Raw genomic sequence first — 14602 nt, forward strand, 5'->3', positions numbered from 1 at the left:
TGAAAAAAATATGAACATCCCAGGCGAACATGACTTAGTCATATCGACAAAAAGCCTCTTGGAATGCCACTGCTGTTCACACCACAGTGACCTATATTACAGTTTACACCACAGTGACCTATACACACACCTAAAAAAACTTCGGCAGTGCACTGTCATTGGCTATTACGGCCCGAATGGGCCATTACAATATAGATCCAGGTGTTTTTTCGATGCAGCCATTGATACCCGGTCCCTCAATCTTACTGACCTGAATGCAAGCAGCATTGCTTCTTTTGGCGTTCTGGATCATCAACATCCACAAATTTTAGAGAAATGCCTCCAGTTCCATGGTTAGCACTCGTACCCTATCGACGTCCGTAAGTATCGATCCCTATTTGCGTAGCAAGTTACCATCATTTCGAAACACTCGTAAATCACCTTTGTCCCCACAATCAGTGATAAATGTTAAGCTTCTAATGGCTTACTCTGAACTTAGGGGACAAAGTGCGGTTTGGTGGTGCACACCATTTTCTGCTCTTTAACACCAAATGTGCGCCTCTCATTTCCTGTCGCCTAGTTGAACGTTGAGTTTTTTTATTTTCGACTCGCTTTTAATTTAAACTTCAAATGTACGGCTGTTTCAGGTACCCTCAAACAAGTGGAAGCTACTAAGAGATGTGAAATATCGACCAGAAAGTGAAATTGAGGACCGAGGTATTCATCACCGACAGGGTGGCATCAATTTGCAGCTGAATATGTGCCTGTGCATTCGGAATCATTGGTTACAGAATGTTCTAAGGCTCCTGATTCAGATCCTGATTGGCAGCTATAAGTTGGCGCCGATCTCCGTCTCTCCATGCTGAGGCCTGGACTCATTATGGGATATTTACGAAACGCATGCCAGCGCATTTTTTGCACTTTACCTAGCTTATGTCGGTACTGCTCATGGGGTAATGCTGCTCCCCCACCCGGTGAAATCGTTCCTTTGCCGCTGCTAGTACACCACGCAAAATCACATTTTCAAAACCCTTTACACATCCATGCATTGTTACATGGTTAATGCCGAACTTTAACGAAACGAGGCGGAATTGGTCCACCAGCTCCCGGTGTCCTAGCTCTGTGTGCGACACCAGTGTTTGGCACGTGTGAGTAACGTCTGGAGGCACACAAGCTTACTGACTACGGCAAACTCCACATTCTACATTTTCCTTGTGAAGTTATTTTCAGGTGTTATGTCCTGTTATATTTGCGCGGTCTCGTCCGGATCGAAATAATCTCGCAACCACTCCTGCATCGAAGTCACTCTTCTCAGTGCACCCGAATGAAAACGCACATCGCTTTTGATTCGTGTTCCACATAGGTACCACCAGCACAGCTGCCTGCAAATTGTACTTATTCAACAGTTCCTTACCCTCGGCGTCTGCCAACAAGTCACCACTCACAAACACGCACACACAAACGCACACTTATTTACAGGTCAGTGCGCCCATTGGGAGGGCGGCAGTGACGCCCAGCACGGATGGCACGCGAGGGATCCCCTAGGAGACGCCGGGACGACGCCTCGGCGCCCTCCTCGGCGAGAAAGCGGCAGCCACATCAAGAACGCCCCGTCGGCTACGCAGCGTGCAAAACTCGGTGAAGAGCGGTCTGTGAACACACGGATAGCCAAGGGGCAGCTAGACAAACCTTCCGGCGCCGCGCCGCCGTCGCCCGCTCGGAGGCCATGCCGAACGGCGCCGCACACACGTCTTTGGTGGCAGGCTGCTGCGCGCTACGATGGTCTAAGCACAGTCTAGCTAAGCTGGCCCGGCTCTATCACAGGAAACGCTTATAATATGCCGCCGGCGCGACGCACGGGCGGCGAGCGCGCGCGGCTAGATCGCACACAGAAACACAACGTCGAGTTCGGGTCGGGGCGCGGCCGCGCCGGCCGCGGCCCGGCCGGGCCTTCGTTGCGGCCGCGAGGGCCCAACGCCGGGCGCGGGCGCCCCACGACCCCGCAGGCTTCCGCTCGTCCGGGTCAGGCCTGGTCAGCGTCCCGCCGGCGACGCGCCTCCCCCGGGCGTCGAGTGGACTCGTCCCGCCTGCAGCACGGTGGACTCGTCCCGACCGCAGCGCAGTGGACTCGCCCGGACTGCGCCGCAGTGGACCCGTCCGGTCTACAACACTTGAAAGTTCTGGTAGCGGTAGTCGAAGTCGGCGCTAATGCCGTGCCGCCCGGCCGGCACGCTGTTTTGCTGCGATTGGCTCATGGCGTTGATATGACTGCTCACCTGCAACAAGACAACACAACTGTTGCAACACAACTGCTTACGAGAGAGCACCAGTGTCAGCATGTCGGCGGCGGATGTGCAACGAGGCGCCGTTGCAGGCATGGCTGCCACTCATCGGCGGCCGTGGGCTTTCTGCGCAGTCAGGCGGGACTTTCACAGATAATGGTAGAGGTGGTCGGTGTGAAGTTGGGGTAAAATTATCTCTCATCGTGCACGCATGGAGCTATGCCAATGTCACTACTTCCGTGGTTCGCGTAATTTCGCCATACTGGCCCTCTTCAGCGAAGAGCCTTTCCCGCAACTGCTTTTCCAAAAAATGGGTCGCCCTATGAATCATGCAGTTGACGCGCTCTAAAAACCGAAATAACTCATAACCACTCACGACTGAACAGAGTTTCAACGGAATACGCAGGCCTAATCAGGGCAATATCCTAATAGGGCTGGGCCTTCTGCCGCTCCTGAAAACATGCTGTGGCCTCCTTGCCCCGACTCAAATAGAGCTTGTAATCCCACGTCTTCCTATATCTGATGAAACTGGTGGTAACTGGTTGTAACTGGCATCACTGAGCCGATTGCCCCCGATCCGCATTGTCTGCGTCAGCATCGTGCCGGATTTCTGGGATAAACAACACCGTTATGGTGATCCCGGGCTTAAAATCCAATTTGAATGAAGAAGTAGCGTTCTGTCGGATATACGCTTTAATAAATCCGGCTTTGTATTTTTCTAACTCTGTGTGCACACGGCTAAGGCCTTGCCAAATCACACTGGCGTTGGGAATGTTGCCACCAAAATCCCGTGGCAAACTGACTAGTGTTGGGCCGCCGTCGGCAGCCGTAATACTTCCGGCGTCTTCTCGGCTTACCAGCATGTATTGGCACGTTTTACTTCTACTGAGAATCCCCACGAGGCGTGACTATTTTAAGCCGAGGGCCCAGTATCTCGATGAACAGGTCATCGTGGCGGGAGCTGGCGGTGGAGGGCTGTTCGTTCCTTTCCCTGCCTCTCCGGCAATGCTAAGCCGCAAGGCCGCCTCTCCCGCCCGCGGGGCGACCTGACCACGTGGTTACGACCATGGCCTGGCTTTTCCTGACCGGATCAAGCATCACTCAGCCGTGTCATCTGCGTCATCTGCGTCTGTGTCATCATCATCTGCGCGTGTGACGGACTTCCTCATGACCGTTTTTTTTTTACTCTGCACAATTCTATGTTTGTATATGCCTGTTCCCGGCTGACTAAGCTATGCAATCTGTGAGTTAGGCTGTCTCGGTCCTCGTCTGCGGGCTAACCTGCGTGCATGGGTAAGGTCCTCGTACCACACTGCCCTGACCGTTCGGTCACGCTCCCCGCCCACGGGCCGGCCCATCTCGGCCCTCCGATGAAGCCCGGCCGCGCCGCACCGCTCCGGACGCTCCGCACTGCTCACCTGCGGGTTGATCTGGCCGTGCGAGTTGAGGTGGTACTCCATGTTGCCGTAGTAGCCGCCGTACTGGGAGTAGCCGGCCGCCTGGTTCGGCTGGTACGAGCGGTCCATCACCGCCTGACCCGACACCAGGTCGCCCATCGGCGCCAGCGACGCGGCCGGGTTCCAGATCGTATTGTACACCCCACCGTAACTCTGGAAGGGGCGGCGGGTCAGAGGAGCGCGCTGGCGCCGGCGGTACGCCCAGCTTGACGCCTGTGTCGTCGTTCAAACCTCACGAAACGCAAAATGTTCATCCGTTCATTCGTTTAACCTCTGTCAGGACCATAACAGCTTTCACGACCTGCAGTTCTCTCCGCCAAGTCAGCATCGTCTCTGGCGTCACCCTGCTGACCTGGTGCGGCGTCGTGGACGGTGTGCTGATGGCCGGGGCCGTGGAGCACGTGACGGGCGGCGTGTACGGCGAGTCACGCGGCCCGGCCGCCGGCGGCGACGGCGTGCCGGCCGCCGCCGTCGGCGTCACCGCCGCCGCGTGCGCCGCTGCTGCCGCCGCCGTCGTCGGCGGCGTGCGCGTGCGCGGCTTGGGCTTGGGCTTAGCCTCGGGCGGCGCGCCGCCGTTGGTGTTGGTCTGCTTGGCTTGCTGGCGGATCTTGGCGCGTCGGTTCTTGAACCAGACCTGCCCGGCAGAGGCGGCAGCGTTGCATCGGGTCACGCTGGCGCCAGTGGGTGTGTCAGACGCCCGGCTTTAGGCCGATGCGCGCCCAACGTGTTTCACAGAAATAGTTTGCAAAACGAAAAGCTGCTGAATTGTATCGTGCTATATTTTCTTCCTTTCTGGACCACAGATTGACTTTTAAAAGCGGCCACAATTTTTTCCCCTTTTTCCATGTTTCTCCGTCATCGGCTGAACCTCAAAGCCTACGCAAAAATTCCCACAAGCCTGCGCAGCCTCCTGCGCCGGCGTGCCCGGCCCGGTCGCCACTGTCACCGCGTCCCCTCCCTCCCACCCAGACAGCGGGGCGGGCCATCCCTCAGGCCGGCGGTGCGATGAGGCGGCCGTATGCCGGCTCACGCCCGTCCGCCGGCGGCGGGGCCGGCTCCTCCGTACCACCGGCGGCGGGCCGGCGCCTCCGCACCACCGGCGGCCGGGACAAGCCCGGTCCGGCCGCCGCCGTCGCCGTGTGACGCGCCTGGCTAACGGCGCGACGGCCGGCGGCGACAGCGGTGCTGATCACCGGGACGATGAGGCGGGTCACGTGACGTGCCGCCGCTGTGTAATGGGTTTCTCCACACTCCGACACATTCCGTCCGTTCTCGGCCGGTTTTTCGGCTCTGCACGTGACGGGATGTCCTGCTGATTACTTTTTTTCTCGCCGTTTTAGGCCGCAGGGTATGCACAAATGAGCTCTGTCTCATTTGCACCTTTTGCTAAAGAATGAATCATACGGGGACTAGAGGTGCATGAGTGAATACTTCCTCAGTTCTTTTTTGTGGGTAGGAAAAACTGTGGCAAATGACACTGATCAATGCAAACTTTTGTAAAAGAATTCGGTTGAACCTTCCAGGTCAAGGCCATTCCGTGTCACACTGGCAGATGCAGCTGCATCGCATCGTTCCAACGACGTTGAACCAATTAGCGAGCGGAGGGTGTCGATAATCATTAATTAGTCAGAAGTTTTCCTGCTTGCAGGTCCCCATAACAAAGTTTGCTATCTAGATTAGACCTGAAGACACATTTGAGTGTTGACAACATAAAAAACAACTATCAAAGCCCGCCACTGGGAGTTCCTGACATTAGAACAATATTCCCGTCAGGAGAGGCCTGGGCTAAAGCGCAAAATAAAGCCAACTGGGGCACAGTGACATGAAGTATCCAAGGTACATAAAAATCATCAGTTGATATAGCCTTTGACTTAGCAGTGTTTTATCAAAATCAGTCAGATGTAACTCAAGGGCCATCAGCGGTCTTCAAAACCTGGATGATATAAATCTGGAAGTAAATGCCAGGATAAATCATTCTTCCGGTTGATCGCATTTTCATGATGGCACGATAACGTAAAATGTAGCAATGTGTGGGGGTGTAACTTGAAAAACAAGTAAACGCCAGGCAACAGCACATCGTGACCATAATGACCCCATTCCGCAAACCAGGCGCTCGTCATTTTTGCCTCCATCCAAGCCCGCGCGTAAAAGTCACGGCACCAAAAACGGACAACTTTTGCGCCATGACCTACTACGGCCCATTTTTACCCTGGCCGCGAATGGCGAACGTCGCCACGATCGGTTGTCCAGTCAGACCGGGCGTGCTTCTACGTCACACCCAACGGGTATGCCTGCCCTTCCTCCCGCTCGATGACTCCCGCCTGCCTTTGCCTTGTAACCACATGCTGCGTCTTCCTGGACAGGCATTCTGTCCCCAGCAAAAAGGAAGCAAAAGCACCAGCCTCGTGCAAGGCGAGTACTTCCTGCCCCGTCATACCGCCCTTCCTGTCCAGCTCATGCAGGACAACCCCCCCCCCCTCCCTCCGGCCTCCCAGCCCACGAACTCTCCCGCCTGCCACTGGACGAACGCCCTGCCTCTGCCCAACGCTGCCCTCCGGCTGACACTGACCTGGACGCGTGACTCGGGCAGGTTGATCTTGATGGCCACCTCCTCGCGCATGAAGATGTCCGGGTAGCGCGTCTTCTGGAACAGCGCCTCCAGGATGTCCAGCTGCTGGCGCGTGAACGTGGTGCGCTCGCGCCGCTGCTTGCGGCCGTTACCGGGCCCGGCTGCGGAGACACGGCGCCAGGTCAGGGGGGCGCGCCGCGACCCGGGCAGGCCGGGCGCCGAACGCCGGCCGGCTGCTGCCTTGTGGACAGCAGCCGGCCGGTCAGCACCGGCGGCTTGGAGCGAGCACGACACAGGCGCAACGGCCATCAACACGGCGGTGGCCGGTCGAGTGGCGGTCTGGCAAGCAGCAAGCGTTTGCATCAGCACAAGTGACATCCTGGCGAGCAGGACAGTGTTTGCGGCAGGTCGCGTTAGTGGACGCACGGGGCGGCACAATAGGGCTTTAAAAGGGGCGACTGCCACGACGAGCGGCGACACGAAAGCCATCTTTATTTCAGCATTTTCACGAACATCGTCACGCCGGGGCTTGTGAACACCGCACACCGCACACCGCACACCGCACACGTCGCGACAAATCAACTCAGGCGCTGACCAGCGGCGGCCTGTTCGCGATTCCACGAAAGTGTGGCGACCGACACAGGAGGGCGCACCCGCGGCGCGACAGCAGCGCGCGCATGGCGCAGCTGTGTTACGCTCGTCGGGCGACCGCTGATCGCGGCGATAAGCTGCGCGAAAACTCCCCGCATTAATAACTATCGTTATTGATTGGCTACCGCCACATCCGATCGTGACAGTTATTGACGGAAAAACTGCGATACATCGCCGTGCGGCGAGTGTCCGACACGTAATGAGTGGTCAGTTTCCTCCTCGCCCGTCCGGCAGCCGAGCAACGCCCTGAGCTCTGCGAAGATGCCATTCAGGCGCGCGGTCTGCCAGCCAAGCGGTCTCCAGAGGCGCGCCTCGCGACAGCCGGAAAATGGGGTCACAGTCGGCGGCATGCAAGGTCAAAGACGCTTCCACGAAAGTTGGCATCTCATGCACAGTCCTCGGATGCTTGAACTCACATGCATGCGGGCTGCAGCGGTTGGCATTGTGCGGAGAACTGGGCGGAATGTCGGCGCAGTTTTGCGGGGACGTGGGAATGGAACGGAAAGAGCTGGTGGTGGGTGATAGCATTGTTCATGGGCGCCGGGGCAACGGGTGAAGTGAAGCAGGGAAACCCTTGAGTCTGGTGTCTTCGAGAATGACCGCAACCACAATCATAAATCGAGCTGGTAATAAAAGGTCCGCAGGTTCTGCGGGGACGTGGAGAGGAAATAAAACAATTCGATACTTGCGTAGGTGTGTGAACAAAGGTTTTAAAGACAACAGTGGTGTAAGAGTACGGTGGAGTCGTGACTTCGCAACCTCATGGGGCGACAAAAGACTCCGGTAACATTTAGTTTTGGACTAATGGCAGGGAACATGTCATTTTTCCAGGCTGCTTACAAAATGTTGAAAGCCAGGGAATTGATTCCATCTGATAAAAGCCCGAAGCCAATGCCGAAGCAAAGTTTAAAATATTGGTAGCTTGCTCTCGTGTTCCGTACCACTTATCTCAGCTCAAGTACAAGCGGAAAGTCGGCGAAACCATAGAACGAGCTTCTCGAAAACCCTCGTATCCAACAATCGCACGTGACGCGGCCGCAAATTCTGCCGCCAAACTTGACCGTACGGGAGGGAGCAGGACCGATTCTGTCCCCTGGGACACCGAATCCCCGAAGCGGCGGAGACTGCGTCGTCCAAAAAGTGATCCGTTGCCTGATGCCCTAGTCAGCGCACGGGCGCGGACCATTCTGCGGGCGCGCGTGTCCCCGTCTGACACTGTGACCGACGCCTGAGCACCGGCAGCACTGGGGGCCCCAGCTGAGACGTCCACCCCGTGGCGGCGTACTGATCTCCAACTCTTGGGGGCAGGCAGCGGTCGCAAACGCCTGAAATTCAGAGATGGAAATTCCCCAAGAGCGGGGTCTCTTGGGAAAACGAAATATGTCGTCTGCGTTACGGGCCTAACACTAACTTTTTGGAGTCCAGATAGGGCCGAACCAGCCTCCCCTCAGCTTCCCAGCGACACCGATCCCGCCGGAGACACTCGGGAGGGTAGTGGACTTCACAGGCTGGGTACACCCACCGGTAACCATGTGGAATAAGCAACGAAATGGGATAGGTGCAGATTGTGGGAGAGCGTAGGTATCGGTGAGACCCTTACGAAATATCGGGCTGGTAGTCCAAGTAATACAATAGAACGCTATTCTTTGCGTTTTTTCAATCACACATGGCTCTATTGACAGCTCTCTTGCCATTATTAACGCAAAAGAGTTAGCTTAGGTGCAATCTGTCCTGAAGCTTTTATGCCATTTGGAACCAAGGTGCTAAAAATGCAAACAAGTGAGTAACGAACGGGCAAAGCTGATAAAATATGAACACCGGGTGGATTGTGTGCAGGAAAGCTCATTAGCAAAAGCCTCTAAAGGGGAGTTTTTCGGTTTTTCCGCTGCCATCTGGCACATGGAATTGTAGGGTAATGATCTACTGGAACAGTGTAATGGGCTTTGAGCGTAGAGAAACACCCTCATAAAGATCGACGCAGGGTTGGAGCCAGCCTCTCCCACAGGTACGCGTCATATTCAGAAGGAAATCAATCCCGAACGACGGCCAGTCCCGATGCCGCCTGCTCCCTTGCACAGGAATGACTAGCTGTGCTGGGGCATGCGTCCCTTGCGCTCAAGCAACGCGGCACGTGGGACACCCACCCGTGACGCCACGGAGAACCGAAGCCGAGGGTCACATGTCTGTCACACCCCAGCCCCAGGCGCCGCCGTCAGCAACAGAACCACCAGCTGATACGGATAACTGATTGCGTTTTAGGTCCAGGACGACGACCGCAGTTTAGCATTATCGCAGGGTAGCTGTTCCAGCTTCCACTTGCTGTAAGAGCCGAGCCTACCCCGCGTCTGCCGCCCGAGCCACCGCCTCCTACACACGGCTCGTGGGCTGCCCGTTAGACTAGGCCAGACGCGACGTGCGGGGACGCGAGCGACTCCATCTGCCGCCCGGGAAGGCCAGGAGACGCCCAGTGACCCAGACCCGAACCCGCTCTGCAGCCGCCGCTGCAGCACGCCGCGGTTTCTCACGCAGCCAGGTCGGCAAGCGCCTCCCACGTTCCGCCCCCCGCCCTTCCGATTCAGAATTGTCAATGCGCAAAAACGCTGAGGAAATCCGGTACAGCGTTTCCAGCAGCCGCGCCCGCCCGCGCGCTGAGACAATACGCCCGGCTCGCGTGATCATCGGTGACGTCACGTCCGACGGAGGGCGTGATGCCTGCCCTCCCAACTCAGCCTACGCCGTGCACAGCAGCGTGCGTACGTTTCCAGCAGCCGCGCCCGCCGGCGCACTGAGACAGTACGCTGGGCTGGCGCGGTCGTCGGTGACAGTCAGCGTCCGACGGAGGGCGGCCGGCTGGCGCGGCGGCCGCAGCCGGTGTTCACGTGACTGAGCGCGCCCGAAAGAACTCTATTTTTTAATTCGCTAACAGGCACGACGACGTCGGCAAAGAACCGGGCTCCGGTGACCTAAAAACGAGTCAGCCAATCGCTGGCCGCCGCGACGCTCACGCCAATACTACACCACCACGCGCCAGACTGGCCAATTATTTACCCAATGAGGAAAAGCCCGCGCAATGACGGGACGGCGAGCGCCGGCGAAAAGCGGTCCCCTCCCGCCCCCGGCTGCACCGCTTGCTGTCGACGGCGGGCGGCGGGACGACAGAGCGCGCGCTGCCGGCTTCGCCACCGCAATTAGACGCGCACTTTTGAGCAGCTAATTGGGTGTTACAAACCGACCACCGCGGCGCGCGGGCCACTCAGGAGCAAGACGCACGTGCTCGCGCCGGGCGCGCCACGTGCCGCGCATTCAAGCGGCTGTGCCCGGTAGCGCCACGGGATCGGGGTCTAATCAAATTACTGGGGGCGGCGACAAAGCATTATCCGAGCGTCATATTCCAAATTAGGTCACATGGGAATCGTCGCGACCGGGGACAGATGCGAACCATTTTCCGTGCCAGTCGGCGCGGGGCCCGCGCGCGCGCGCGGGAAATGATAATCTGATCAGAAATTAATTTCATAGATGACAACACTGCAACCGCCCCGGTCACCCGCGTGGAAGGGCGAGATAATAGAGGATACAGGGTGCCGCTCGGTTGCTGCAGGTTTCCCAGAGCGGTCGTGGGATCGCGGCGGCCGCGCCGTGACACGGCGACGTGACACGGCGACGTGACTTGAGGTCGTGACGTGACGTCGGGACCCGCGGCAGCGGCGCTGCCATGGGTGGGGCCTGAGATCATTTCGTAGCGGCCTTGCGCTCACTTCGCCGCCTGTCCGTTTCGGGTTTCTAGGCATTTGTTTAAACGCGCAAATAATCACCAAAGGAGTAAAACTCCACGAAGCTCTATGTTCTGTAGGACATCTGACTTCATACCTCTACCCACCTCTACCCTCCTCCTATTCTCCGAATTTTTCTACGCCTCGCTTGTGAAACGCTACACCACGGACATCAATGGCACTTCCAGTTTCGAAAGCGGCCGACGAATCTAAGCGCGACACATTTCATGTCAGCATTTTGTGGGCCGTGAAATTTTCGCTGTCCAGGTGCCGTTCCAACGACGCACGCAAGTCAAATCACCTCCTATCGCGCTGGCACACTGTCTGCCTGCCTGGCACACTGTCTGCTTATGTGACGCAGCACATATCGGCCCAATCGAACGAACGTGAAGGCCGAACGGCACCGATCCCTGAGACAAGCGGTTCCGGATCAAGATCAAACCGCGATGCCTCTGGATCTAAGTGACAGTTGCTAAGCCGATGTGAGAAGTGACAGGGTGACTGAGACCGCGGCGCTGTTGTGAACGGAGAGGATGCAGCAGGAACGGTTCGATTCGGATGCCGCAGGCGCCGACGCACGGAGACGCTCCACAGCGAGCTACGCAGGCCCTCAGCGGGCGGCTGTGCAGGCCGTCATCGCCCGCCAGTCCCACACCGGCCACGCAACGGAGACAGACATCATAGATGTAGTGGGAACGTCCCACGCAGGGGTGGATTAATGACAGTTTTGAAGTCGATTCTTTCCATGTATAGCCGTAAAGACAGATTTTGAACTTTGTCAAAAAGTGTGAGATCAATGCCTCTCCTGCCTTTCGCCCCTCTGCTCCTACACTCAGGCGTATAATTACACCAGCGCTCGGTGCACATCGCGCCGACACAATCAGTTTACCTAGCACATCAAATACACAAGCATGCCAAGAGAAGCTACGATCACCTCCCATTTCCCCACACCACCCAAGCACGCGATATGGCCCGCGGTTCCGTCCCGCCTGTGACGCACACTGACGAAGGACGAGCAGGCGAGGCGGTTCGAGCAAGCGAGAGCGAGAGCGAGAGCGAGAGCGAGAGCGAGAGAGAGAGAGAGAGGGAGAGAGAAAGAGAGAGAGAGAGATAAGAGAGAGAGAGAGAAGAGAGAGAGAGAGAGAGACTAGAGAGAGCGAGAGAGAAGAGAGAGCGATAGAAGAGAGAATAGAAGAGGGTAGAGAAGAGAGATAGTAGAGAGGGAGAGGCAGGCTTCGATCTATAGGACTGGTCTGGGGGGGGTGGGGGCAGGCCAAGAAGCTTACCAGGTCCGGTAGCCGGGGGCGGTGCCCGGCCGTTACCAGTCAGGGGTCATCCACTCACCCGCGCCGTACGGGACGCCTGGGGGAAGGCCTCGGACATCATGACCGGGTAGCTGGGCCGGGACACGGCGTAGCCCGGCAACATGCCCGCCGCCGCGCCGTTGCCGTGCGCCGACGTGCCGAACGGGGGGAACGCCATGGCGCTGAAACAGGAGACGCGCGTCAGAACGGGGGCTCAGCGGTGCCGCCACATCAGAGCGGGGCACTCCGAGGAGAGGAGCAATCTCAGCTGGTGCAGCCCGATGGAAGACTCGTGAACACAGGAAGCGCCGTGACACTGGAGCCAGGCGGCGAGCGCGCGTCATCACGGGGATGCTGGTGGCGTTGCAGCCAACCACCGGCGTGACGCGTCAGGACGTGGCAATTGCCGTGCCACCGCTGGGGGACAGGGTCTGGTGGGGGGCTCGCTGGTCTGACACCTAACAGCCAACACGTCGAAGCCCTGCAAGCGAGACGCCGCGAGCCACACGCTGCAGCTGGGTGGCCGCACGGCCTGGTACGGGGAGTCGTCGTTCCACTGGGAATTGGCCTCGCGGTATGTAAGACAGACTGAGATTCACGTTGAGACGCCTCCCCAACAGTGGTAACAGCAGTGGAACAGTGGTAATTCGCGGCGGCCGCCGCAGTTCGGCCAACTGTCGGAGCTGACAGTCCGGCCATGTCGGACTGACAGCACCCAGCACGTTGCCGTGCTCCTCACGTTCAAGTAAGTCAACGGCCAGCTGATGTCAGGAGGCTAGAGCTTCTCCGTGCTGGCGAATGTGGGGAGTCGCATGAACGCGAGATTGAGAACACACTGCGGCTGAGCCCATCGCAGAAGCTAGGTAGATAAACCCCGTGCTATTGGGTATCGAAACAGCTCTCAATCCCTGTCCGCGATTAAAAATACGCGATGAAATGCGACATGATGTGCATCTGTGTGGTGCAAATCACAAACGCCAGAGGTCACAAGAGTGCCGATGAAACAGCAACAGAACGCAACGAGAGTCGAGGCTGTGTGTTGCCATCCTTAGCGCGGTGGGCACCCAGCAGGGCCTGTTGCGCCTCGTCGATTCAATTGATAGCGATTTCATAATTGATGGGGCGCTGAGCAGCACGTGAGCCGGCTGCATGCACACTGGGTGCCGCTCCAGCGCGGAGCGTGGCCTGCATGGAGCGCCGGGCCTGCTCGCCAGCACGGTCAGTGGTGGGCAAGCGCAGCTCCGTGGAAAAAGGCAAGTCAAAGCTGAAGTAGACGAGCAAAGTCCAAAAGTCAAAAGTCAAAAGCTGTAGCTAAACGACGGTTGTGGTCGAATCAGTCCGCGGAGGGTCAGAACGCCTCATTCCATCCCCAAACCGCAAGCAGGGCCACATAGTTTGAGGTGAAGGGCTGTTGAGAGTGAGCTAAATCACGTGAATGAACACCATACCATGCAAAAACGCATGGGTACAGATAATTCAAGACCGTGAAGTACTTCCGCGCAGTCCATGACTCCATGATAAGATAAAAACGTTATTATTGTGGCGAGAGTGAGCCGGGTGGAACACTGAAACTATTTGGACATGACCATTTGTCTCGACCAGACCGGACCACACCAACGCAACTCAGACCACACCGTGTCGAGACGAGAAGCCTTCAAGATTCGGCCAGTAACGGGCGTGCTCACCGTGGCCGATTAGTACCGGTTACACTCGTCGTGATGTTATCGCCAATAAAGGTCATGCTCTCGCAATGATGTACGATCATTCGCCCCCTGCGGGCGGAGCCGATAATGCCGACACTGCTGTGCAAATTCCTGGCCGCTCGCACAGCCACAATTTGCATTCGCACGTGCATTTGGCAGGTTTGCAAATTCACACATGCTGGTGGCTTTTAACACGTCCGTCACAGACAGTACATAACTGATGGAAAATGCGGGCGATTCGGATATCTCGGGTAGCGTGCGATACTCGGGCACTCCAACCTCGAGCCAAATCAGCTGGCCTGACGCCGTTCCCAGGCTCCTGCCAGCGCCCGACAACAGCTGACCCGAGCTTCCCGACAGGCCGAAGCGTCCGGCGGTGCGCCTCCGGCCGGCGGGCTCTCCACCGGCCGCCGGCGGTCCCGGCGGCGGACGGCAGGCCCGGAAGCGCTGGCGGCGACGCGGCCATCGTGCTCGGGGCCCGGCCGAGGCCCGACCCGACTGCCCTCGGGCGCGCTCGGGTCCGGGGGCCCGGCCCGCTGCCCGAGGAAGCCGTATTAGCCGACAGCGCTGGCGCGGCGACGGCGCGCGGCTTAATATGGCCAGCGTCGCGAGCCCGGCCCGGCCGTCGGCCGACAGAGTCGCCGGCGAGCGCCGCGCGAGCCTGCGCGGAAGTCGAGCACGAGGCATTAGGCGGGTGGCCGCGGATGTGCTGCGAGGAAGACCCGCGATGCGCTTTGCTAGTGCAGACTAGTTTCCACCGCGAGCTGTCATTCCATATAGCTGCAGTGGAGCGTGGATAACGGGCTTTTACCGGGCCCGTCCGTCTCGCATGGGACGCTCGAAGATTGGATTGTAGCGCGGCAGGAATATTGACCACACTCAGATGC

General features: G+C 58.0%; 1 protein-coding gene across 1 annotated transcript; it reads right to left on the reverse strand.

Annotated features, from left to right (window-relative positions):
* Positions 1 to 1435: 1435 nt before the first annotated feature.
* LOC119094509 (homeobox protein OTX2-A) lies at positions 1436 to 12711 on the reverse strand. The gene is made up of 6 exons (XM_037217565.1): positions 12701 to 12711; positions 12064 to 12194; positions 6288 to 6448; positions 4071 to 4352; positions 3680 to 3871; positions 1436 to 2255 (listed from the first exon to the last, which is right to left on the reverse strand). The coding sequence occupies exons 1-6, from the start codon at positions 12709 to 12711 to the stop codon at positions 2142 to 2144; spliced, it is 891 nt and encodes a 296-aa protein (XP_037073460.1). The 3' UTR covers positions 1436 to 2141.
* Positions 12712 to 14602: the final 1891 nt, after the last annotated feature.

This window comes from Pollicipes pollicipes, unplaced genomic scaffold (assembly GCF_011947565.3).
Source record: "Pollicipes pollicipes isolate AB1234 unplaced genomic scaffold, Ppol_2.1 Scaffold_4002;HRSCAF=4701_pilon_pilon_pilon, whole genome shotgun sequence".
Taxonomy (NCBI): domain Eukaryota; kingdom Metazoa; phylum Arthropoda; class Thecostraca; order Pollicipedomorpha; family Pollicipedidae; genus Pollicipes; species Pollicipes pollicipes.